The 22,532-nt window shown below is 60.6% G+C and overlaps 1 protein-coding gene across 1 annotated transcript in view; it reads left to right on the forward strand.

Annotated features, from left to right (window-relative positions):
* SHC2 (SHC adaptor protein 2) overlaps nucleotides 1–21,766 on the forward strand; it is a 22,336-nt gene extending 570 nt beyond the window's left edge. Inside the window, exons 2-14 of the mRNA XM_046638345.1 lie at nucleotides 4–197; nucleotides 6,622–6,692; nucleotides 7,937–7,997; nucleotides 8,152–8,271; nucleotides 10,129–10,182; nucleotides 10,344–10,395; nucleotides 10,491–10,617; nucleotides 11,808–11,961; nucleotides 12,524–12,581; nucleotides 15,228–15,371; nucleotides 17,211–17,509; nucleotides 20,037–20,169; nucleotides 21,668–21,766. Of these exons, the coding sequence (XP_046494301.1) occupies nucleotides 4–197; nucleotides 6,622–6,692; nucleotides 7,937–7,997; nucleotides 8,152–8,271; nucleotides 10,129–10,182; nucleotides 10,344–10,395; nucleotides 10,491–10,617; nucleotides 11,808–11,961; nucleotides 12,524–12,581; nucleotides 15,228–15,371; nucleotides 17,211–17,509; nucleotides 20,037–20,165 (1,463 nt within the window). The 3' untranslated portion in view covers nucleotides 20,166–20,169; nucleotides 21,668–21,766. The remainder of the gene's footprint in view (nucleotides 1–3; nucleotides 198–6,621; nucleotides 6,693–7,936; nucleotides 7,998–8,151; nucleotides 8,272–10,128; nucleotides 10,183–10,343; nucleotides 10,396–10,490; nucleotides 10,618–11,807; nucleotides 11,962–12,523; nucleotides 12,582–15,227; nucleotides 15,372–17,210; nucleotides 17,510–20,036; nucleotides 20,170–21,667) is intronic.
* The last annotated feature ends 766 nt before the right edge of the window (nucleotides 21,767–22,532 follow it).

Below are 22,532 nucleotides of genomic sequence, written 5' to 3' on the forward strand. Positions count from 1 at the left end.
CCTGCCCGCTGCCTGCGCTCAGCCGCTGCCGGGCCCCGGGGTCGCGCGGGCCGAGGGGCGCGCGGGGGGCGGCCGGGCCCCCAGACGCCGCCGCCGACGAGTGGATCCGCAAAGGCAGCTTCATCCACAAGCCGGCGCACGGCTGGCTGCACCCAGACGCCAGGGTCCTGGGCCCCGGGGTCTCCTACATCGTGCGGGTGAGTGCGCCGGCCGGGCCCCGGGACCACACCCTCCCCGGACCCCCAGCCAGGGCACTGGGGCTCCCCTCCCCCGCCTCTCTCTCTCGGACACCGGACACCGGGGACCCGCGCGCCAGGGCTCTCCTCTCCATCCTTCCTCCTCTCCCCGCACCCGGACCCCCATCTCCACCCGCGCCGGCTGGCCGCCCCCAGCGGAGGGGTCGGGGTTCCCACGGCGTCACGTGGGGAGGGGCGGGGAGAGCGCGGCAGGTGGGTGGGGGACGCGCATGCGCAGGTGGAGCGTCGCCCCGCTCTAGTTGGGCGGGAGTCGGGGAGTGAGGACGCGGCGGGCCTCGTGCTGCCCGGGCCGCGCTGAGAGCGCCTTCGCGGACGACAGACTCGGACCCTGCAGAGACCTAGACCTGGGGGGGGGGCGGGGAGGGGCATCTGGAACCGGGCCAGACCCGAGGATTCGGGATGCGACCGTCCGGGGACCTCGGATGTGGCGTAAAGAGACGCGTCTGCAGTTGTCTCGGTTTTTTGTGATGAACCTTTCAAACCACAGAGAAGCTGGAGGAATGGACCCTGGTCCCGGCGCGCCGCCTCCCTGCTCCGTCCCTCTGTCCCCGGGGAGTTTCCGACGAACCGTTAGGAAGTGAGCCAACGGGATTATATCTTCCGGGACGGGGTCCTCCTGCAGCCACCGTTCCTCGTACGTCCAAGAAAACCGCCAGGGACCCCAGATGTCGTCCAGCATGCGGCAGTGTGCCCACGTCCGCAGTGGGCTTTTGGGGGCCGGGATCCTGCAAGTGTGTGTGTGTTTGCCTCTGGTTAAGTGTCTGCTTCCTCTACAACAGCCCCCCACCTCTCGTCCCCTCCCCCGGCACCTGGTCGTCGGGTCCCCCCAAATTCATGTCCGTCGGAACCTGGGCGTCTGGCCTTACTTGGAAATAGGGTCTTTGCAGATGTGATCAAGTTAAGTGAGGCCGGCCTGCAGCGGGGTGGCCCCAACGCAGTGACCGGTGTCCTTAGAAGATGCGGGGAACGTGGACACAGACGCACGGGCCACGCCGTGTGAGGATGGAGGCAGAAACGGGGGTGAGGTTGTGCGGGCCGAGGATTGCGGGCCGCCAGAAGCTGGAAGAGACGAGGAAGGACCCTCCGCCCGGGCTTTCGGCTGGAGCCGCCTGGCCACACTTGGATTCTGGACGTCCGGTAGGCAGAGCCGAGAGAGAATAAATCCCGTTGTTCGAAGCCCCCGTTTGTGTTGCTTTGTCGTGGCCCCCGGGGCTCACACGTGGTTCAGGTGCGTTTGTCCCCAGGGACCTTCGTTTCTTTTATCACTGAGTGTCTGCCAGGCGCAGTTTTTGGGTCAGATCTTTGAAATGGAGGGATCACAGAGGTGAAGCGGGTGGGGAAGTCTCGAGTGCGGGCCTGCTGCGTCCACACCCGACGCACTGCCCGGCGCCCCTGGCGGCACCGGCCGCTCCTCCCGCCGTCCCAGTGCCCGTCACCAGCGTCTGGTTTTGTCCATTCTTGACCCTCCCCTGGGAGGGCGACTCTGGGCCTGTGCACATCTTGGTTCCGAACCAACTTCCACTCGTTTCTCTCAGCAAAAATCAGCGATTCTTGCCTGATGCACACTTTCCATTTTGATGATTTTATGATTATTTTCATGGTTGTTAGGGAAATGCTATTAGGCATCAAACCAGGGGTGGATGGTGGCAATATCAGTTTCCTCATAAACATTTTAAAAAATTGACGTAGAATTCAATACCATGAAGTATACAATTCAGAGGTTTTTAGTACATTCACAGGGTTGTGAAACTCTCACCATGATCTAATTCCAGAACATTCCATCATCCCAAAAAGAAGCCCCGTCCCCATCAGCATCACCCCCACCCCCTCCCCAGCCCCTGGCCCCCACGAGCCCACTCTCTGTCTGTGGATCTGCCTGTTCTGGACGTTTCTCGTCCATGGGGTCACACGCTGTGTGTCCTTCTGTGTCTGCTTCTCTCCCTGAGCGTCGTGTGTGCAGGTCCATCCATGTGGCTGTGTCAGGGCCTCGCTCCTCTTCATGGTTGCGTCGTGCTCCAGCGTGTGGGTGGACACGTGTGTAGATGGACCATGTTGTGTGGATCTGTTATCGGTTGATGGGTATTTAAGTCATTTCTTGCAGTTTCCCTTAAAAAATAAACTCAGTTATGTTTATAAATGGAGTTTACGGAAAACAAAAATGTTAAGTAAATAGTAGTATGGACCCTGTGGCACAGCTTATGAAGCTGGGCAGGACGGTGGAGCGTCTCCCGCGCTGGGAGCGCAGCGAGCTGGGTGCTGGTCCTGTCCTTGCCAGGTCTCGCTGTGTGAGCTTGGCTCAGTCCCTTCCCCTCTCTGGGCCTCAGTTTCCACACTTGTAAACTGTTCCTTTCCTGCAGCGTCCCAGGGTAGGCTCTGGGTTGCCTCGGTTTCCACATTTGTGGAGGGGAGGGTCAGACGCGAAGCCATCCGAGGTCTCCTGACCGTCCGTGGGAATTTCCTGTGGCGGCCGCAACAGAGCACCACGAACTGGGGCTTAAACACGGGAGGCCATCCTCTCACCGTCTGGAGGCCGGGAGTCCCAAACCGAGGTGTTGGGGGGCTGGCTGCCCCTGAGGCTCCGGGTTCCAGCCCCTTGCGGTCCCCGGTGGTCCCGCAGCCCTCAGCTCGCGGCCGCGTCGCTCCAGGCTCTGCGTGTCTGTCCCCGACCTCCTCTGCTCTCTCCTGTAAGGACCCCGCCCATCAGGCGCCGTCCTAAACCACTTCTGCTGAGTCCTCGGTCGCGTCTGCAGATTGCCTTTCCAGAAAGGCCCTGTTCCCGGGTTCTGGGGTCAGGACGTGGACGGGCCCTTCTGGGGGCCACGTTTCCCCCACGACAGCTGGTGTCTGGGGAGTTTGTGGTTCTGGGTCAGAGGTCACATTTACTGGCAGGCCCAAGGCTGATTTGACCTTTGACTTTCTTTTTTATGCCTTCTCTTTAAACATAAAAATTCAGTTTCTGGCCAATGTTTACAAATTGGGGGTTTCACACAGAAGCCCTGGGTTTTCTGGTCTTTAGATCCAATCGGGGGCTCTGGCAATGTCGGGCCCTCTGGCTGTGAGATATGCGGTCGGCCAGAGTCCCCACCGTGTCCCGTCGTCGTGCAGAGTCGAGACTCCGGGGCCCACGGGCGGGTCAGATCCTGCCTCTGCCGCCTTCGGGCCTGGACTCCCAGTGGGCCCCCGGCCCCCCCGGTTCTCTGTATCCCGAGAGGTCACGACTGTCGCTGCAGCGTGGCGTGTGCTTAGAACGGGGCTGGCGTGTGGCATGTTAGTGACTCACCGTGTCGTCGTGGCGCTGGGCCACCACGGCCGCCTGTCCGCCTTCCCTGCCGGTCCTGTGGGCTCCGACGATGCGGTCGCTGTTCCCAGCCCTGCGGGGTGGTGTCACCCGGTCACGCCCCGTCCCGTGTGAACTCTGGCCTCCCCCACATCAGGGCCCATGCGCCCCACCCTTCATCCAGGGGGCTGGGCCCGAGGGAGGACTTCCCGTGCAGCTAGAGAGCGCCGTGCATGAATTAGGGTGAGCCTGTGGTGGGTACGGGGATTGGACCCCCTTGCCCTGGGGCCTTGGAGCACTGGCACCCGCCCCACAGATGCTCGTCCTGCTGGATGGAAGGTACCGGTGAGCGGCCGGCGCCCCACCACAGCCGTCCACTCAGTGGGAGAATCCACTCCTGGGGGCAGGGGCCACGGCTGATTCCCTTTGAGGTCCCACATGTCTAACATGTGCCTGGCATGTCGTCCATGCGGATCTGTCTATCCGTCCATCCATCCACCTGTCCATCCATTCATCTGTCCTTCCATTCATCATCCATCCACTTATCATCCATCTGTCCATTTGTCTGTCCATCTGTCCATCCATCTGTCCATCCGTCCACCCATCCACCTGTCCATTCATTCACCTGTGCCCCTATTCATCCATCCTTCTGTCCCTCTATCCATCATCCATCTGTCTATCCATCATCCATCTGTCCATCATCCATCTGTCCATCCATCATCCATCTGTTCATCATCCATCTGTCCATCCATCATCCATTCATCCAAAAGGAGCTGAGACCGCTCAGTCCGCTCCTCTGCTTACCCCTCTCCTGTGGCCCCAGCTCTCAGAATGAACCCACCCCCTGGTCGCAGCCCCGGGTCCTGCAGCCTCTGCCTCTGGCCGACGTCCTCTCATCTGTCTGCTCCGGCTGCACTCGGGGGAGGCCCTGGGCTCCAGCTTGCTCGCCTTCACCTCTGGGCTTGCTCTCGGGTTCTCTGCCTGACTTCCCCTTCTCTTTGCCGCTCGCCGTCTCGGTCGGGTTTTGCTGTGGAACAAACCAGCCCACAACCTGGTGCCTGAAAAGAGCAAACGTGTATTATTCGTGTGGCCCTGTGGTCGGCTGGGGCTGAGCGGCCTCGTTCGCCTGTCCGCCGGGGGACGCGGATGGGCCGCTGTCTCTCGTGGTCAGGCGGGCTGGCCCCGGGGGCAGGTCCCCCAGCAACACTGCCTTTTAGGCCTCCGCTCGTGTCACCTGCTGACGTCCCGTTGACCAAAACGAGTCACGTGGCCAAGAGCCTGGATGGGGGAGGGGACCGTTGGTGGCCGTTTAGACAGTCGGCCGGCTGCGCTGGTTCCTCTCCCAGAAGCAACGCTGCGTCCTGCTAGCGCTGTTCCTCCACACGCGTGCAAACGTGCAAACACACGTGCACACGTACCTACAGGCCTGTGCACACGCACGCTCCTCCGTGGCCTCGTCTGCACAGATGGCAGCTCTCTGCCCCTCGCTCTGCTCCTCAGCGCCGCATCTTGGAGATAATTTCATGTGAACACATCCGACGTCTCTCGTCTCTTTCTCGACGGCACACCCTCCCCTCCAGGGACCGTGGTGTGTTTAGATTTCGCGAACACACAGGCCGTGCAGTTAAATTTACGGTTCCCGCGACACGGGTGATCTCCTGCAGGAGGATGTGCCACGTGCTGTTGGGGACGCGCTGATGCCAAGAAAAACCTCATCGTTCTTTGGAAATTCCAACCCACCTGGCGTCCTTATTGGGTCTCGTGACCCCGAGCGTGTTGACCTTTAGAGCGTCTCCACCTTCTCGCTGATCAGTTCAGAGCTGCAGGTCCCAGCAGGCGGGCGGGCGCTCCTGCGGGGAGACCGAGGCAGGCAGGACTCGCTGAGGAGGGCGAGCGGAGGACCAGCCTGGGACGTGGGTGCCGGGAGCAGAGGGAACCAGCGGGTGCAGAGCGGCTGCTGGGCGTTGGGGCTGCGTGTGGGGCGGGGCCCTGCGGAGAGGAAGGAGCGCGCCCCCCACAGTGAGCTGTACACACGTCGGTGGCCACGGCTGCTGTCTCTGTGGGATAAAGTCCTAAAAATGGAGTTTTGAGCTCAAAGCGTGTGTGTATCGTTTTTAAAATCAAGTTAAATTCACGTGACAAAATTGACCATGAGTCATTTCGAAGTGTACAATTCAGTGGCATTTGGTTCATTCACAAGCTTGTACAACCATCACCTCCATCTAGTTCCAGAACATTCCGTCACCCCAGTAAGAAACCCCATCCCACTCAGCAGTCGGTGCCACCCCCCCCCCCCCACCGCTCTCTGTGGATCTGCCTGGTCTGGACGGTTCACGTAAATGGGATCCCACGAGAGAGGCTGCCCCGCAGCCCGCCATCCGCGTCGCACTGTCGTCTGCCCAGCGGCACAGCTGCCACGTGGGAAGGACGCTCGTGGCATCGTCTGTCCTCACTCTCAACCCTCGGCAGCCGTCGCAGCCGCCCAGGAGCTCCGCTGGCTGCTTTGCCTCCGCTCAGCCTCGTCTCCTGGATTTCTGAGCTGCTTTCCGTGGACAGCACAGTCTGGGCCAGCACACTTTCCCTCAAAGCGTGAGAGAGTCGTCGAGGCTCTGGGCTTCACGGGCCGGAGGGTTCCCTCTGTCTGCTCGCAGGCCCCGTGCTGGGCTCTGGGGAGGCAGGAGCGAGCAAGACCCCCCATCCTGCTCCTCCTGGGCTCACGTCCTAGTGGATCGGAAAGAGAGCAAACAGCAGGCAGTTCAAGGACAGCTGCGATGGAGCCTGGAGGAAATAACCTGGAGTCAGGGAAGGCGGCTCTGAGGAGGGGACGCTGAGCCTCAAGACGGGGAAAGAACCAGTCTGTAGATAGGTGGGGGAAGGGACAGCAGGTGCAAAGGCCCTGGGGCAACAAGGCTGGCTGTCTAGAGGACGGAGGAAAGGGCTGGAACCCAGGGGGTGCAGGAGAGGGGAGTGGAGATTTCGCTGGGGGTGGGGGGTGGGACGGCCTGGATTTGACCATCAGTCCCCGGCTGGGCTCTTCTGGACTGTGCTCTGGGCCCATCCGCTCACCCGTGTTCTCTCTCCCCTCAGTACATGGGCTGCATTGAAGTCCTCCGCTCCATGCGCTCCCTGGATTTCAACACTCGCACCCAGGTCACCAGGTGAGCGCTTGAGTCTGGGCTGGGGGGCTGGGGGCCCGTCCAGGGTGGGACCACATCTCCGTCGTCCTTGATTTTTTTTGGTGCAGAGAAGGTGCGTCAATCTCATGCTCTGAGCTGCCTGGAACGGAGTCAGGAAGAGTCATGGCGACAACCAGGGTTAGGCGGGAGGGGACCAGCATCTTTTTTGTGTAGGAAAAAATGTAAAAAAAAACTCTATTGAGACATAATTCACTTATCAAACAATTCACCCTTTTCAAGCATACAACTAGATGTTTTTTGGTATCTTCACAGATACCAACCACCACCTACCTAACTCCAGGACATTCCATCACCCCAAAAAGCAGCCCCGTCCCCATCAGCATCACCCCCACCCCCCAAAGCCCCTGGCCCCCACGAGCCCGCTCTCTGTCTGTGGATCTGCCTGTTCTGGACGTTTCACGTCCATGGGGTCACACGCCGTGTGTCCTTCTGTGTCTGCTTCTCTCCCTGAGCGTCGTGTGTTCAGGTCCATCCACGTGCAGCCGTGTCAGGGCCTCGCTCCTCTTCACGGCTGCGTCGTGCTCCAGCGTGTGGGAGGACACGTGTGTGTGTGGACACGTGTGTGGTCCAGTGATGGATGTTTGTGCTGTTTTTGCCTTTTGGGGGTTACTGTGAATCACGCTGCTGTGAACACGCGTGTGCAGATTTCATATGGATGTGTGTTTCCGTTTTTCTCAGGTGTGTGCCTGAAACTGGATGGCTGGGCCGTTTCCACGGTGGCTGCACCCTTTTACCTTCCCGCCCGCTGGGTGTGAGGGCCTAGTTTCTCCTTTTGGCACCAACATTTTTGTGAGCCTGTTGTGTGACCTTCTGACCTTCAGGACCCTGTAGCAGTGCAGCCCCCCCGCCCCCGGGGGACTAGCGGTTTCGCAGGGGTCTCTCCCGTACTGTTTGGGGGGTCAGTTCCTGCCTCTGTTCAGGGAGCTCAGAGCAGAGGTCATCTTCTCACGACGCCACCGATGGGAATCTTGACCAGCCTGTGGCCACACAGACCTTAGGATCCAGGCTCTGGGGAGAGGGCTGAGGGCGGGGTAACTGCCAGATGCAAACGGGGTGGGGGTCCGGGTGCCCGGGGAGCCCCCATTCGTGCCTCTGCTCTCCGGGTAGCCCAGCATCCCTCCCTCTCTTGTCCCCTTCCTCCCTGAGCTCGCGCCCCTCCCCTGCCCCTCCCCCTCCGCGTTCTCTAAGCCCCCGCCCTCCCCCAGGGAAGCCATCAACCGGCTCCACGAGGTGGTGCCCGGCGTCCGGGGCTCCTGGAAGAAGAAGGTGGGTGAGGAGCTCGCGGTCCCCTAGCGGGGCTGGTGGGCACGGTCGGAGCCCGAGGGAGGACGCCCGCCGTCCGCAGCCCCCGCCCCCAGACCGGAGCCCCCCTGCGGCCGCCCCCCTCCCAGGCCCGCGCTGCCCTCTGCCCCGCCCCCAGGCTCCCAACAAGGCGCTGGCCTCCATCCTGGGCAAGAGCAACCTGCGCTTTGCCGGCATGAGCATCGCCGTCAGCATCTCCATCGACGGCCTCAACCTCTCGGTGCCCGCCACGCGCCAGGTGAGTGCCCCCCGCGGGGCGGCGTCTGCAGCCTGGAGGGCAGAGGGCGCAGGGCTGCGTGTGACCGCGGGCCCTGGTGTGAACTTGTATGCCCGGAGCCCTGCGGGGGCCCTGCCCTGAGCCACAGCTGTCACGACTGAGGGAGCTCCTGGCGTGAGAGGGTGGGGCCAGGGATGCTGCTCAGCACCCCCCACGCCCAGGATGGCCCTCCCGGAGAATGACCCGGCCACGATGCTGAGGGGGAGAGACCCTGGCTTGGAATCTTCTGGTGGGAACAAACAACCAAAATATAATTGCAGAAATGAGGGAATGATTACGAATTCTGAGAAGCATTGTGAGGCCAGGCAAGGGTGGTTGTGAGCATGCACAGGGTGCTGTGACCCAGCGAGGCGTCACGGAGGGCTTCCTGGAGGCAGGGATGCTGGGGCTGCCTGAGCAGGTGAGGAGAGGGCATCCCCGGCAGAGGTCACCCTGTGGGAAGACGGAGCTGGAGACGGTAGTGAGGCTCACAGTGAGAAGCTGAGATCCGTCCAGGAAGCACTGAGATCCTGGGAGCTTTTAGTTGGGAAGTGCTGTGATGTGTGGTTTGGTATGAGCTTGACTGTGGCTGCTTTGGGATCACGCAGGAGGGGAGCGGAAGAAGCCAGGGCCCCAGGGAGTCGGGGGGGCAGCTGCCAGTACGGTCAGCACCTCTCCATCTCTGCATTGACTCTGCCTGTGGACCAGGACACGGAGGCTGAGAGGGGAGTGATGTGCCCACCGGCTGGGTCTTCCCTGGGCTAGGGTTGGGCAGGGGGGAGCCCTGAGGATCCTCACGGGGCAGACAGGCTAGGTGATCTGTGGGGGACCCAGGGAGGTGCCTGGTGCATCGGCTCAGCCCTGCCTGGCCCCATCACTGCTGCTCACTGGGTCGTGGAGGGACATGAGCACTCAGGAATGCAATGAGTGGCAGCAAATCGATGCAAAAGAGCATGCAAATGAGCATGCAAACGAGGGAACAGATGTAAGTGAGCATGCAAATAAGCACATGGATGTCAGTGAGCCTGCAAACGGAATGGATGTGAGTATGCAAATGAGCACACAGATGTATGCTGGCATGCAAATGAGCATGCAAACGAAGGAATGGATACAACTATGCAAATGAGAGTGCAAATGAACATGCATGTATGAGAGTATGCAAATGAGCATGCAAACGAGCACGTAGGTGATGCTGTCGGAGTTGATATCAGAGTCAGGAGCCTCTGGTGGGTCCCACTCCTGTCCCCTCAGCGCCTCCATGGCTGCATGGGGGGGGTGTGTGTGAGTGTGTGAGTGCCACACCGGGGCATCTGTGTGGGGGACTGTGAGGGCCTATGGGTACACGGCAGGGTGTGAAGGTGGGCTTGAGTGTGTGTGAGTGGTTGTGTCTCTGGACAGGACGTGTGAGAATGTGTGTGGGACACTGTGTCTGCGGATGAAGTGTGTCTGTGTGTGCATGGGTGTGGTTTGTGTGAGGGTGTGTTGTGTGTGTGTCTCTGTGTGTTAGTGTGTGTTTCCGTGTCAGAGGCGTGTCTGTGCGTCTGTGTCGGGGACGTGTTGACCTGTCTGTGTCTGGGCTCTGGTCTGTGCACCTGTGAGGGTGTCCACCAGTGAGAGGTGGGTTTGTCCTTTCTCACATGTGACTGCGTGGCCATGGGCCTTGCGTCCCGCCCTGGCTGGGGGTTCCTTGTCCAGCTGGTCTCTAGGTTATCTCGGCCCAGTCAAGGGGACGTCTTCATCCCCACATCCCTGTGGCCCTGGTCCAGCGACACAGCTGAGCCCAGGGTCCCTGACCCTGAAACGAGGGCCCCGTGATGGCGTGTCTCTCTCTCTGGCCAGATCATCGCCAACCACCACATGCAGTCCATCTCCTTTGCGTCGGGTGGTGACACGGTAAGGCCGGGCACTGGGGGGTGGCCTTCCAGCCTCTCTGTCCCCTGCAGCCTTGAGACCCTCTGCCCGGACCCTTGCTGGTGGTGGGTGGCCGGGAATCCTGGCTCGGGTGGTCCGGGCAGGCCCAGCTGACCCCTCCCACCCGTCCGCTCTCTCCCCAGGACATGACAGATTATGTGGCCTACGTCGCCAAGGACCCTATCAACCAGAGAGGTGAGGCCGCCATGGGGTCGTGGGGGCCCCGTGGGCTGGGGTTAGGCAGCTGGCCAGGGTCGTGCTGCTGCCTGGTAACAAAGCCCCCACCGCAGCCTGCCACATCCTGGAGTGCTGCGAGGGGCTTGCCCAGAGCGTCATCAGCACCGTGGGCCAGGCCTTCGAGCTGCGCTTCAAGCAGTACCTGCACAGCCCGCCCACGGCGGTCGTCCCCCCGGAAAGGTACCGGCCCCCCTCCTCCCACCCTCCCGGGGACCACACCCGCCAGACCACGGCCGGGTGCAGGGTCCCAGCTCTCCGTCCTCCCTCTGTGCCCCGTCCTGGACACATGGCTCAGCCCCCGGGACTCCCTCTCCTCGTCTGTAAAAACAGGATCAGAATAGCATCCCCCAGCTGAGGCGAGGATTCAGGGAGCCCGTTGGCGGCTGTCGTCACTGCCTAGTCTGCAGTGTGGACGGGGGCGGCCAATGCCGCTGCTGGGGGCGAGACAGGCGTTGTTTGCGGCTCTGCGGGCCAGATTGCCTGTCTCAGCCGTGACGGCTGCCACGGAGCACACGGTGCAGGACGCTCGGCCGAAGGCCAACAGAACGTTATTTATAGACACGAAAATTTGAATTTCATGGAACTTTCACGTGTCGCCACTGTTCTTTGATTTTTTCTTAACCCTTTAAAAGTTTTATGGCTTAAAAGTGTAGAAACTGTGCTCTGCTCCCAGACGCACAGATAGAGGCGGCGACCGGACCCCCAACCCCTGTTCGCGGCAACTTGAATATCTGAACAGATGGAATTTTGTTAGAACGATAACGAGGAAGTGAACTGTGGGGAACTCAGATACGCACATGGTGAGGGACAGCCCCACGAGGGCCTCCTCCCACCGCCCTCCCTGCCGGCCTGCCTCCGTGGCCTCGCACACGGGTTTGCACGCCCATTGCACATGTTCTGGCTTCCCCTACCGCGGCGGGTGCCTGGAGCTGCCTCTGCCCTCGTGGCTGCACAGCTTCTCTGGGGCCGCGGGGAACCTGTTGTCCCTCCCGACTGGGGGGCAGGCAGCGCTCCCCGTGTGCCTGGACCAGCGGCTGCAGGATGTTTCCCAGGTGCTGTCAGGAGGCCCAACAGCGAGGGCGTTTTAAATGCAGAGGGTGCCGCCCCCTGACCCCCTTCTGGTGTGGGCCTGGGGTCGTGCCCGGCCCCGTGGTGGCGCCAGAGCGGGCAGGAAGGCGTGGGCACCTGCTTTTCTGAGCACCTGCAGTTACAGATGAGGAGAGAGCACCGGGGATTCCTCAGCAACAGCTCCCGGGCGGGCCCAGCTCGTGGGGGGTCAGAGTCCCTGGGCTGGCTCGTCCCCCACCCGCCGGGCGAAGCTCGGATGCCAGGCCCTGGCGCTCTGGCTCCCGCTCGCTGTCTGTCCCCAGGCTGACGGGGCCCGAGGAGTCGGCCTGGGGGGACGAGGAGGAGGCGGAGCACAATTATTACAACAGCATCCCGGGGAAGGAGCCACCCCTGGGCGGGCTGGTGGACTCCAGGCTCGCCCTCACGCAGCCCTGCGCCCTCGGGGCCCCGGGCCAGGTCAGCCTCGGTGGGCTCGCGGGGAGGGGCGGCCCCGGGGCGGACTCCTCAGCTTGTCCTTCTGCTCCTGTCCTCCTCCATCCTCCAGGAGGGTCCCCCCCCCGCCCCTCCTTCCTTCCCCAAACTGCACAGAGCTACGTGGCCCATTCTAGACAGTTCAGACGTGATTCCCACCCTCAGACTTTGAGTAAAAATCACCCCAGTGGTTTACTGGGGGCCATGAAGGGGCTTCCGAGGGAGGTAACAACAAATTCAGCGGGGAGACTCTCTGTGGTCAGGAGGACTTCCCTGCGGAGGTGGTGTCGGGCTGGGCCCTGACGGGTGAATAGGAGCTGCTCAGGAGAGCGGTGCAGGGAAGGGCATCCAGGTGGAGGGAACAGCATGTGCCAGACAGCTGGAGGGTGCAGAGAAGGCTGATGAGAAGTGGGTGATGGGCACGCGGCCAGGGAGGGTGTAGGGGGTTCAGGGTCTCCAGCCGTTTGGGAGGCTTGGGGTGGGCAGACCGGGTGCTCGGCTCAGAACGGGTTCAGGAACCGCAGGAGGACCCCTCGCTTTTTTGCAGGGAGCAGCGCCTGCTCGAAGAGACGCCCGTGGCCTCCCGTGGGACCTGGGCCCCTCAGGTATGGGGGGGTGCCCTCGGGGCCACGGGCCGCCCCAGTGGAGGCCTCCCCCTCGCTTTTTCCTCTCTGCATCAGCACTTTTCGTGAGATTGGAAAGCATCCGTTTCTTCTTTGCTTTCGAGTTTCATTGCATTTTGGGGACAGGGCCTGCGTTCACATGGTTCAAACACCAGAGCATGAAAAGGCCTCGGTGGAGAGTCACTTTCGTCCCTGCCCGTCTGCCTGAGCCGCCTCCGTCAGGTGACCGCCGTCAGTGGTTAGGAGTGTCCGTTGTTTTTCCGGAATTTTCCATGTATATCAAGCCAATTCAGGCCCCCGTTTTTATAGGTGGGGGTCACCATATACGCGCCCACCTTGCTCTTTGCCACGTGACAATCGCCCGGGAACCCTTTCCACATCAGCGCCCATCACATGGCCTTGCTGGCCTTCACCCCTGCGTAGCACTCCGTTGCAGGAAGGGCTGGCCCCATCCCGCCCGCCCCTCACTCACAGACATCTGGGTCCTGCCTGGCGTTTGCTGTGACAACAACTGTGCGATGGACAACCGTGAACGCTCGTCACTCAGCTGTGTTCAGGGATTTCAAAGAGTCCACCCTCCTGGAGGGCGGCTGCCCAGTCCATTTCGACAGAAATGACAAAGTTGCCCTCTCGATTTACATTCGCACCAGGTGCTGCGAGCTTTTGTTTTGACGAAATGATTGAGTGTTCAGCCCACAGGCATTTCATGCTATTACACAGAATTAAAAGTGACAGAGAGGCTAGAACCCCTGGGCCCCGGCTGACCCCCGGCCTCCGTCTCCTTTCAGACCACATGCAGAAGCACCCAAAGCATGACGAGCCCCGAGGCCGGCCGCGGGCACCTCGGTCCCTCCGGGGTCCTTGCTCCTTCTGAACAGCTGTGTGCTGCCCCCCGCCCCCAGCGTTTGTTTCTCACGCGGCTGCCCCTAGCTGGGCATCAGCATCTTCCAGCTCCCGTCTCAGACACAGCGGCAGACGTCCCCTCGGCCCAGCCGTGTGTTCCTCCCGTGGGCGTGGAGCTGTGGACTCGCTGGGTGACGGGGTGCAGACCGCAGCCCCGTTCCTGGAGGCTGCCAGACTGCGCGTGACGCGGCTGCGCCCACCAGCTCTGCCTCTGTTCTCACAGCTGTGCTGGGCTTTTTTAGATCCTCCCAGATAATCTGGGCATTTCACTGCCAACCGTCAGAGCCCTCGTTGGCTCCCAGCGCCTGAGGTTGAAGAACACTCGTGTATCGGGCGCCCACCCACCGGGTCCCACGCTGTAACCGGGCCCTGGTCTGCTATTTCTCTGGGACTCGGGCTGTTCACCCCGACTGCCAGGGCTCCCCAGCGTTTCCTACCCGAGTCTTTGCACGTGCTGTTACTGCTCCTTGTCATGCCTTTTCCAGTTCTCTGGGCAAGAACTCCTACCAACACATCAATGCCCCACCCCAACATCTGGGAATTCTCTCTCACTCCAGACTCCCGCAACCCAGGTTTCTTCCCTCTCACCTAGCCCTGACTGTAGGAGTCTGGGAGCATCTGTGCCTCCTTCTGGCAGACTAGGAAGCCTGGGCTGAGACCCCTCTGCCCCCATCAACCGCCCAAGGCTGGCACAGCGTGAGCAGTCGTACTGAATCATAGCTTTTGCCAGATGCTGTTCTGAGGTTTTAATTCCCACCTCTGCTCACAAGGAAGCTGCTCCTGGGCTCCCCATTCTGCAGCAGAGTCTGAGGCACAGAGGTCGGCCAACTTGCCACGGCCCGGGCGGAGCTGCCATGTGAGCTCAGAGTCGGGAGGGCTGATGGTGTAATTGGCCTGAACTGGAGATTGCAAACTGCAGGCCCTCAGGCTGGAGCTGGCCACGCGGTGTATTAAGAGGTTGTTATTTCCCTGCCAAGGAGTAAAAATAGAGATGTTTAGAAATGGACAGACAGTTCCAAGAAGATACAGAATGCCCCGAGCCTGGGAAAGATGCTCCATTGCTGAGAATAAGAGATGGAAATTAAGGTCTCCCAGGATGCCCTTCCTCACCCACCAGGTCAGCAAAAACTGACAGTCTGATAACACGTGGGTGAGGCCAGGGCAGCGGGCGGAGGCACACGATCAAGTCCAGCAGAATCCGGGTGAGGCCTCCTCCAAGGACACCTTTTTTCCTGTGGCTTTTGAACCATGTAAATGCTTCACACATTCAAAATGAGATTTGAGGGAGAAAAGAAAGCAGATCCTAAAATAGAAACAAACAGGAGCAGATGACCTATGTACCGTGTTGATAACATAATTACAGGGAGAACAGAGTTTATTGTTACTATCTTTTAAATGTGGAAAGTGAACGTAAACATCAGGATTTCTGGCTTCTTTTGAAGCTGGGCTGCTCTGGTCCCAGGGGCCACTTTCCTGCCTGGCTGGGCGGCTGTCCCCTTCCCGGGTGTGGACCTTGGTGCCTCCCGGCCTCTGAGTGGGCATTTATGGGGTTTTTCACTCCCGCTGGTGCCGCACAAAAGGGTGTGTGGCTTCCTTCCTGGAAGGAGACAGGTGTGGACGTGGGGTGGGGGCGGGGCCGCGGGGGGGTGGGGTCTCGCCTGCTCCCACCTCCAGGGCCCCTCCTGGGCTCCCCCCGCTGACCCTCCACCTGTCCCGCCTCCCTAGCCCCGCCCGGGGACGGCTACGTGCAAGCAGACGCCCGGGGCCCCCGAGACTACGAGGACCACCTCTACGTCAACACGCAGGGTCTGGATGCCCCGGAGCCCCTGCAGCCGGAGGACAGCCCCAAGAAGGACCTGTTCGACATGCGTATGTGGGGGCAAGCCAGCCTGAGGGGGAGGCCACGCCCCGTGCCCCCAGCGGTCTGACGGGGGAGGCCCAGCTTTCTCCGTGGGGACTTCTCCCCTGGGGACTGTCTGAGCTGGTGGGGGTGGGGTGGGGAAGTCTGTTTCCTATGGGACGCCCTAGTCTGACAGGAGAGGCTGGGTGGCTCCCCCTCAGGGGGCTTCTCCAGCCTTTTGTGGGTGACGCAGCTTCCTCTCCATGGGAGTTCTCCGTCTGACAGGAGGGGCTCGTTCATACCTTGAATCAGCGGTCAGTACGATGGCGGAGGCTCAGACCCCTCTTCTCTCCGGGACCCCTCAGTCTATTGCGGGAGGCCTGCCAAGATCCCTGCTTCTGGGTCCCCCCAGTTTGATGAGGGAATTTAAGCTCCCTCCTCGTGTGACTCCGTGGTCTGAGGGAGGAGGCTCCAACCTCTTCCGCGGGAATCCCAGCCTGATAGGGGAGGCCTAGTCCACATCCTGACCGAGTGACCGGCTGAGGGTGGAGCCCATTCCTTCCTGCCCCTGGGACCCCCAGCCTGAGGGAGGAGGCTTGTGTCCCCATACTCTCCTTATCTCCCACCGCATCAATTGCGACCTCTCCCGGGAGCACTGTGGGGCCAGGCAGGGGCGTCTCCCTCCCTGGGGACGCCTCCCTAGTGGGCGATCCCCCAGAAGCTCCCAGGCCAGCCGGGCGCGGCTTCCTTGACGAAGGTCGCAAAGCCCCTTTCCCCACCATCTGACGACTCGATTTCTTGTCGCAGCTCTAATGACAGCACCTAATATCTCCTGAGCGCCTGCTGTGTGCCAGGCGCTGGACTAGGATCCTAGCCCACGGCCCACGCGGTCCTCAGGTGGGAACAGGGGCTCCAGGCCTGCGCCTGCTGAGACATGGGGTCCCAGGGGGCCAGGCAGCCCGGGGGCGAGGGGCGGGAAGAAGACGCTGTCTCCCAGGCTCCCCTTAAATATCCTCGGGTGACCTCTGATTTGCCCAGCCTTGGTCACGTGCTCACTCCCCAGCCAATCGCTGGCCGGGAGGGTGAAATGAATAGGCTGATTGGCCAGGCTCCACCGCGCGTCCTGGGAGCTGGAGGCGGGTTGGCCTCACCTGGACCCCTGGAGGAGCGGGGATCCCCAAGGACCAGAAGTGGGGTGCAAAGCTCAGATACACCACAGTGGGGGTCGAGGCTGAGCTAGGCTGCTCCACATGCCCCCTAACAACCAGGGGACTGAGGCTCAGAAAGGGCGAGAGGCTTGTCCAGCGTCACACTGGTGCCTGCTGGTAGCCTTGGAAAACCTCCGCAAACCATCAGAAGCTTTTCTGTGAAGGGGTGGGAAAGGAGGGGCGCCTGTGCCCACCCCAGAGGGAGTGTTGTACGGGGGCTCGGGCCAGTGTGGTCAGACAGGACAACGGAGCACAAGGCAGAAACACTGGGCAGGAAGCCAATGTAACAAGACATGAAAAAGAAATGCCTGTACACTTGGAAGCAGACAAGTGCTGCCATTCTTTGCACGCACAGCACTTGGGAAATCCAGCAGAATATGTTGAATAACTCATCGAACCAATGAGACGGTGAAGATGGTGACGGGTATGAGGTTGGTACAACACGCACAGCACACTCAGTACACAGTACACATGGCACACTGCACACTCAGTGCACACACGGCACACAGCCAGGGACGCACCATGGCGGGCTTGCTGCAAGGTCTGCCGCACAGCAGGTGCCCCGTCAGTGTTGCCCAGTCCCGAAGGGCGGTCACTGCCCCCAGCCCAGGCCCCCTCTTCCTGCCTGACCCCTGCCTCCTGCCCCGTCCTCCCCCGCAGGACCCTTCGAGGACGCCCTGAAGCTGCACGAGTGCTCTGTGGCCGCAGCCCCCCTCCCCTTGGAGGACCAGTGGCCCAGCCCCCCGACCCGCCGGGCCCCCATCGCCCCCACGGAGGAGCAGCTGCGGCAGGAGCCCTGGTACCACGGCCAGATGAGCCGGCGGGCGGCCGAGAAGCTGCTTCGAGCCGACGGCGACTTCCTCGTGCGCGACAGCGTCACCAACCCCGGGCAGTACGTCCTCACGGGCATGCACGCGGGGCAGCCCAAGCACCTGCTGCTCGTGGACCCCGAGGGCGTGGTAAGGTGGGCGCGGGGGCGGGGGCGGGCCCGGGAGGGGCGGGGCCTAAGAGCCGCAACTGGAGGCGGTGAGGGGGCGTGGCTTCGTGTGGGCGGGGCTTGGGAGGCGGTGGGCGTGGCCTAGGGCGGGGCTAGAGGGGGCGGGACCTACCAGCCGTAACTGAAGGCAGGGCCTGGGACAGGGCTCTGTGGGCGGGGCCTAAGGGGGCGTGGCTTGAGGCGGGGTTAGGGTTAGGGTTAGGGTTAGGCTGTATCCCTCCTCCCAGGGCCCAGGGCGCCCACCTTTTTAGGGCCCTTTAGGTTTATGGAAGTAGTTCCCGGATTACAAAGCCCTTTATGTTTACAGATTCTGTCCCCGTTTACCAGGTGCTTTAGAATTACAAGATGTTTTCCAGTTTAAGAATTTTAGGGTTTACAAAGGATTTCCCAGTCTATAAAGCATTCTAGGGGTTACATAACCTTTTCCAATTTCAAAGCCTTTTGTGCTTTACAAAGTACCATATTTCTTTGTTTTTTTTTTTTTTTAAAGATTTTATTTTTCCTTTTTCTCCCAAAGCCCCCTGGTACATAGTTGTATATTGTAGTTGTGGGTCTTTCTAGTTCTGGCACGCGGGACGCTCCCTCAGCATGGCCTGATGAGCAGTGCCATGTCCGCACCCAGGATCCGAACCAGCGAAACCCTGGGCTGCCGAAGTAGAGCGCACGAACTTAACCACTCGGCCACTGGCCGGCCCCAGTGCCGTATTTCATCAATTGTAAGATACACTTTTCCCCCCACATTCTATCATCACGAATGCTTCTTACAAGGAGTGATATCTTTCAGTGATAAATAGGGTGTTTTCGGTTTCTGATATATTTTAAGGTTCACAAAGCATGTTTCAATTTACAAGGAGTCTTAGGGTCTACAAGTTACTGAATTGCTTCAACCCTCTGGTACACACCTTTCTTTTCTCTCATTTTGGCATCTCTGAAGTCTGGATTTTTTGAAAACCATCAATTGCATCTTTGAACTGCATCATTATTTAACTGGGAGGGTTTTTTTTGTCTCTTTGTGGTGCAGAAAATAGTGATGCATCTTACAGTTGTTTTGAGTCGATGAGATTTGGTATGCAACAGTTCTTAAAGCATTTTAGGGTTTACAAAGTATTTTCCAATTTGCAAGGAGTTCTAGGGTTTATGAAGCATTTCCCAGTGTCCAAGGCCTCAGACCTCACAGATCATTTCTCAGGCGAGAAGGTGCTTGGGGTATTGTGCTGTCTCATAGTTTGCTGTCCCGCTGAATCCTCAGACCCACCCTTGGTGCTAGGCTCCTCTCCCTGTGTGGGGTGCACCTGGGCGGGGGGCAGCTGAGCGGCTGGGCCAGCTGGGGCCGCGGTTCCAGGTGGTGTTCTTTCAGTTCCTGAGCCACCTCCTCCCTTGTGTCGGGTCTCGCTGCTCACGGCCGTAACCTCTGGCAGGCCTGGGACGTCAGTGTCCCCCCGAGTCCCTTTCCATTAACTTGATCTCTGGGATTAGACCGGTGTCCCCTAACCCTGGAGAAGCTTCAGGAGTTCCTCAAATAATCGGCTAAAAGGCAGCCTCCCACGTCCTGTCCCCAGTGCTGTGGAAATAGACGTTTGCCGTCAGGCCCAGGAATGTGCATCCTGAGCCTGCTCCCCAGGCAGTGTGTGTCCCGTGAGCCCGGCAGCATCCGCGGGCGACTGACAGTCTCTGCATTGCATCCAGTTCCAGCATGCAGTGGTGCTAAGATTTTTCTCATTCTAAGACGCTCGTGGTTTTTGGATCCGGTGATTCTGGTTTTCGGATCTGTGTCTCCAAGATTCCAGGGGTGTGTTCATTTCCTAAGGCTGCCACCCAATGACCACAAACTGGGTAGCTTAAAACAACAGGTTTATTCTCTCCCGGTTCTGGAGGCCAGGAGTCTGAGACCAAGGTGTTGGCAGGGCTGGTTCCTTCTGCAGCTCTGAGGAGCATCTGTTCGTGTCTCTGCTGGCTTCTCATGGCTGCCACGATCCTTGGCGCTCCCCGGCTTGTTGACACATCACTCCAGTCACTGCCTCCGTCTTCTCGTGGTGTCTTCCCTGTGTCCACGTTTTTCTCTTCTTACAAGGACACTAGTCATTGGATTTGGGGCCACTTGGGTAATCCAGGATGAGCTCATCTCAAGACGCTCCGCTTCACCACTTCTGCAAAGATGCTTTTTCCAAATAAGGTCCCATTCGCAGGTGCCGGGGGTCAGGATGTAGACATCTTTTGGGGCCATCGTTTGACCCACTATAGGAAGTGTGGCCCCTGAACCCTCGTGGTTTGGGAGCCTGTGTCCATACGTAGGTCTGGAATTGAGCCTGGTTCTGTAGCTGGAGTTCCGGGAGGCTCTGATCCGGTGGTTCTTAGACACGAGTGTGCGTCAGAACCGCTGTGGACTTGTGAAAAGGCAGACCCCGCCGTGGAGGTCTGCGGCCGGCCTGAGCGTGTGCCTTGCTGACGAGCTCCCGGTGGTGCTGATGCCGAGGCCTCTGGTCCCGCAGGTGCGGACGAAGGATGTCTTGTTCGAGAGCATCAGCCACCTGATCGACTACCACCTGCAGAACGGGCAGCCCATCGTGGCCGCCGAGAGTGAGCTGCACCTGCGCGGAGTGGTCAAGCGGGAGCCCTGAGCAGGTGCGTGGTCAGCACCCGGCCCCAGCACTCGCCCGGGCGCCAGACTTTTCTCATTTTGAAAATTGGGAACGAATTCACATACCACACAATTCACCCATTTAGATGGTACAACTTGGGGGGGGTTTTGGTACATTCACAGAGCTGTGCAACCATCCCTCCATCTAATTCCAGAACATTCCATCACCCCAAAAGAAGCCCCCATCAGCATCACCCCCACCCCCTCCCCAGCCCCCGGCCCCCACGAGCCCGCTCTCTGTCTGTGGATCTGCCTGTTCTGGACGTTTCCCGTCCATGGGGTCACACGCCGTGTGTCCTTCTGTGTCTGCTCCTCTCCCTGAGCGTCGTGTGTGCAGGTCCGTCCACGTGCAGCCGTGTCAGGGCCTCGCTCCTCTTCACGGCTGCGTCGTGCTCCGGTGTGTGTGTGGACACATGTGGATGCCTTTATCCATTGATGGACATTTGAGTGTTTCACTTTTTGGTGACTGTGAACAATGCCGCCATAAGCGTGTGTGTGCAGGTTTTGTGTGGACGTGTTTTCGTTGCCTCTGGGCGGTGTACACGTGGGAGTGGAAATGCGGAGTTGTTGTGGTAACCCTGTGACTGACTCGTGATGAAAGTCTCCAGGAGGGCAGCGCCTGGCTGCCCTGGAGGAGGCACAGGCGGGGCTTGGGCCTGGGATATGAGGTGCTCCTTCAGCTTTGGGTGACAGGAGCCAAGGGAGGGTTTTGAGTGGAAGGGGGTCAGGCAGGTCGGGGCGACTCCAGGACGCCTCCGGTGAGAGGGGGCTCTGGGGTGAGGGTGCGGCTGAACTGGGTGCAGAGGGTGGGGGTGGCGGAGCAGACCTTGGGGAGGAGGGAGAGACAGGACCCACCTCGGAGGAGCCGCTGGCTGGGGCGGGAGGGGCTGTGGAATTTCCCGAGGGCTGGGCAGGAGCTCGAGACCTGGTTGGGCCGCTCTCCTGTCCCCATGACAACCGCCTCCTTCCTGGCTCCACCCCCACTCGCAGCCTCCTCCCTGCCCTCAGCCGGCCTGGCTCAGGCAGAGGAGGGGTTCCCAACCTGGGGAGGGGCTTCAGGGGGTGGCGATGGCCCTATGGGACACCCCAGATGATCCCAGCTCCCTGGGGCTGTATGTTTGCTCATGCCGGGGGACCACCTGCTGCCCTTCTATTCCCAGAGGGGTTTTTGACCCAAGAAACTACGCAGTAATCATAGCTGCTAACGCAGCAGTTGCTGTGTCCCACCCTGTGCTCAGCCTCTCCCGCATCTTCACTGACCCCCACGCAGCTCTGAAACAGGCAGTGTTATTAGCATTCTTGTTTTGAGGAAGAAGAAACAGCACAGAGAGGTTCGGGCACTACCCTAGGTCACACAGCAAGAACATGGGGGAGCCAGGACTTGAACCTGAGACCCCTTGCTGGGTCCCTTTGCTGCCAGGTTTGGAACGCCCGACACTGGTTTCAGCTGACCCTTGACCTCTCCTTGACCTTTCTCCCCAGGTGACAGTTCTCAGCTTGGCTCCTGTCCCTGCTCCCCAGACGCCCCTGTGGCCTTATGGGCTCCTCAGCCTTCTCTGGACCCTGGTCATGCTGGAACCGCCGCTGTCTCTCCTTCCTCCGCGTGGGCCTCTGGAATCTTCCATCTCCAGCGGCCCTGGCTGGGCTGGGTCAACCAGGCCGGGAGATGGGGCCAGGAACCCTTTCTCCCACGCTCCTGCCTCCGCCCTCCCCCTGGAGTGAGGGTGTGCCACACCAAAGACAGGACCTCTTCTCGCCTTTAAAGAAAACGTGCCGGAAGGCGGCCGTCTGTCGGGGAGCCCTGGCCAAGGTCCCTGATGGGCCGGGAGGCCCCGTCCCTTCCCGGCTGGACTTCAGCTTCTCTCCCTGGAACGGGGGGCAGTCCCCAGTCCCTGATGGGCCGGGAGGCCCCGTCCCTTCCCGGCTGGACTTCAGCTTCTCTCCCTGGAACGGGGGGCAGTCCCCATTCCCTGGTGTGGGGATGGATTCCTGTCCTGCCCGGGCTCTGTTTTCCTACCTGAAAAATTGGTGCACCGTTGTCTTTTGGGGGGAGGATCGAGGTGCTTTGGGTCCTCAGGCTGGTGCGCGTGCTGGTGTGGAAGTGGGGGGCGGCCCCGGGGCTCCCCTGGGTTGAGGGGGCAGCCAGCGACTCCAAGACAACTGAGCAGGGGGCTGTCCTGAGGCCCCCGCCCCGGCTTCAGCCTGGACTGGACCTTCCGAATCTGTTTGTAATTAAACCTGGGAACGACCACGAGGAGCGTGAGCCCCCAGCACACAGGGGCCTCCCGGGCTGGAGGAGCTGGCCTGTGGGTGCACGGGGCGCGGGCCGTCCACTCTCCCAGAGCCC

Source organism: Equus quagga, chromosome 14 (genome assembly GCF_021613505.1).
Source record: "Equus quagga isolate Etosha38 chromosome 14, UCLA_HA_Equagga_1.0, whole genome shotgun sequence".
Classification (NCBI taxonomy): Eukaryota; Metazoa; Chordata; class Mammalia; order Perissodactyla; family Equidae; genus Equus; species Equus quagga.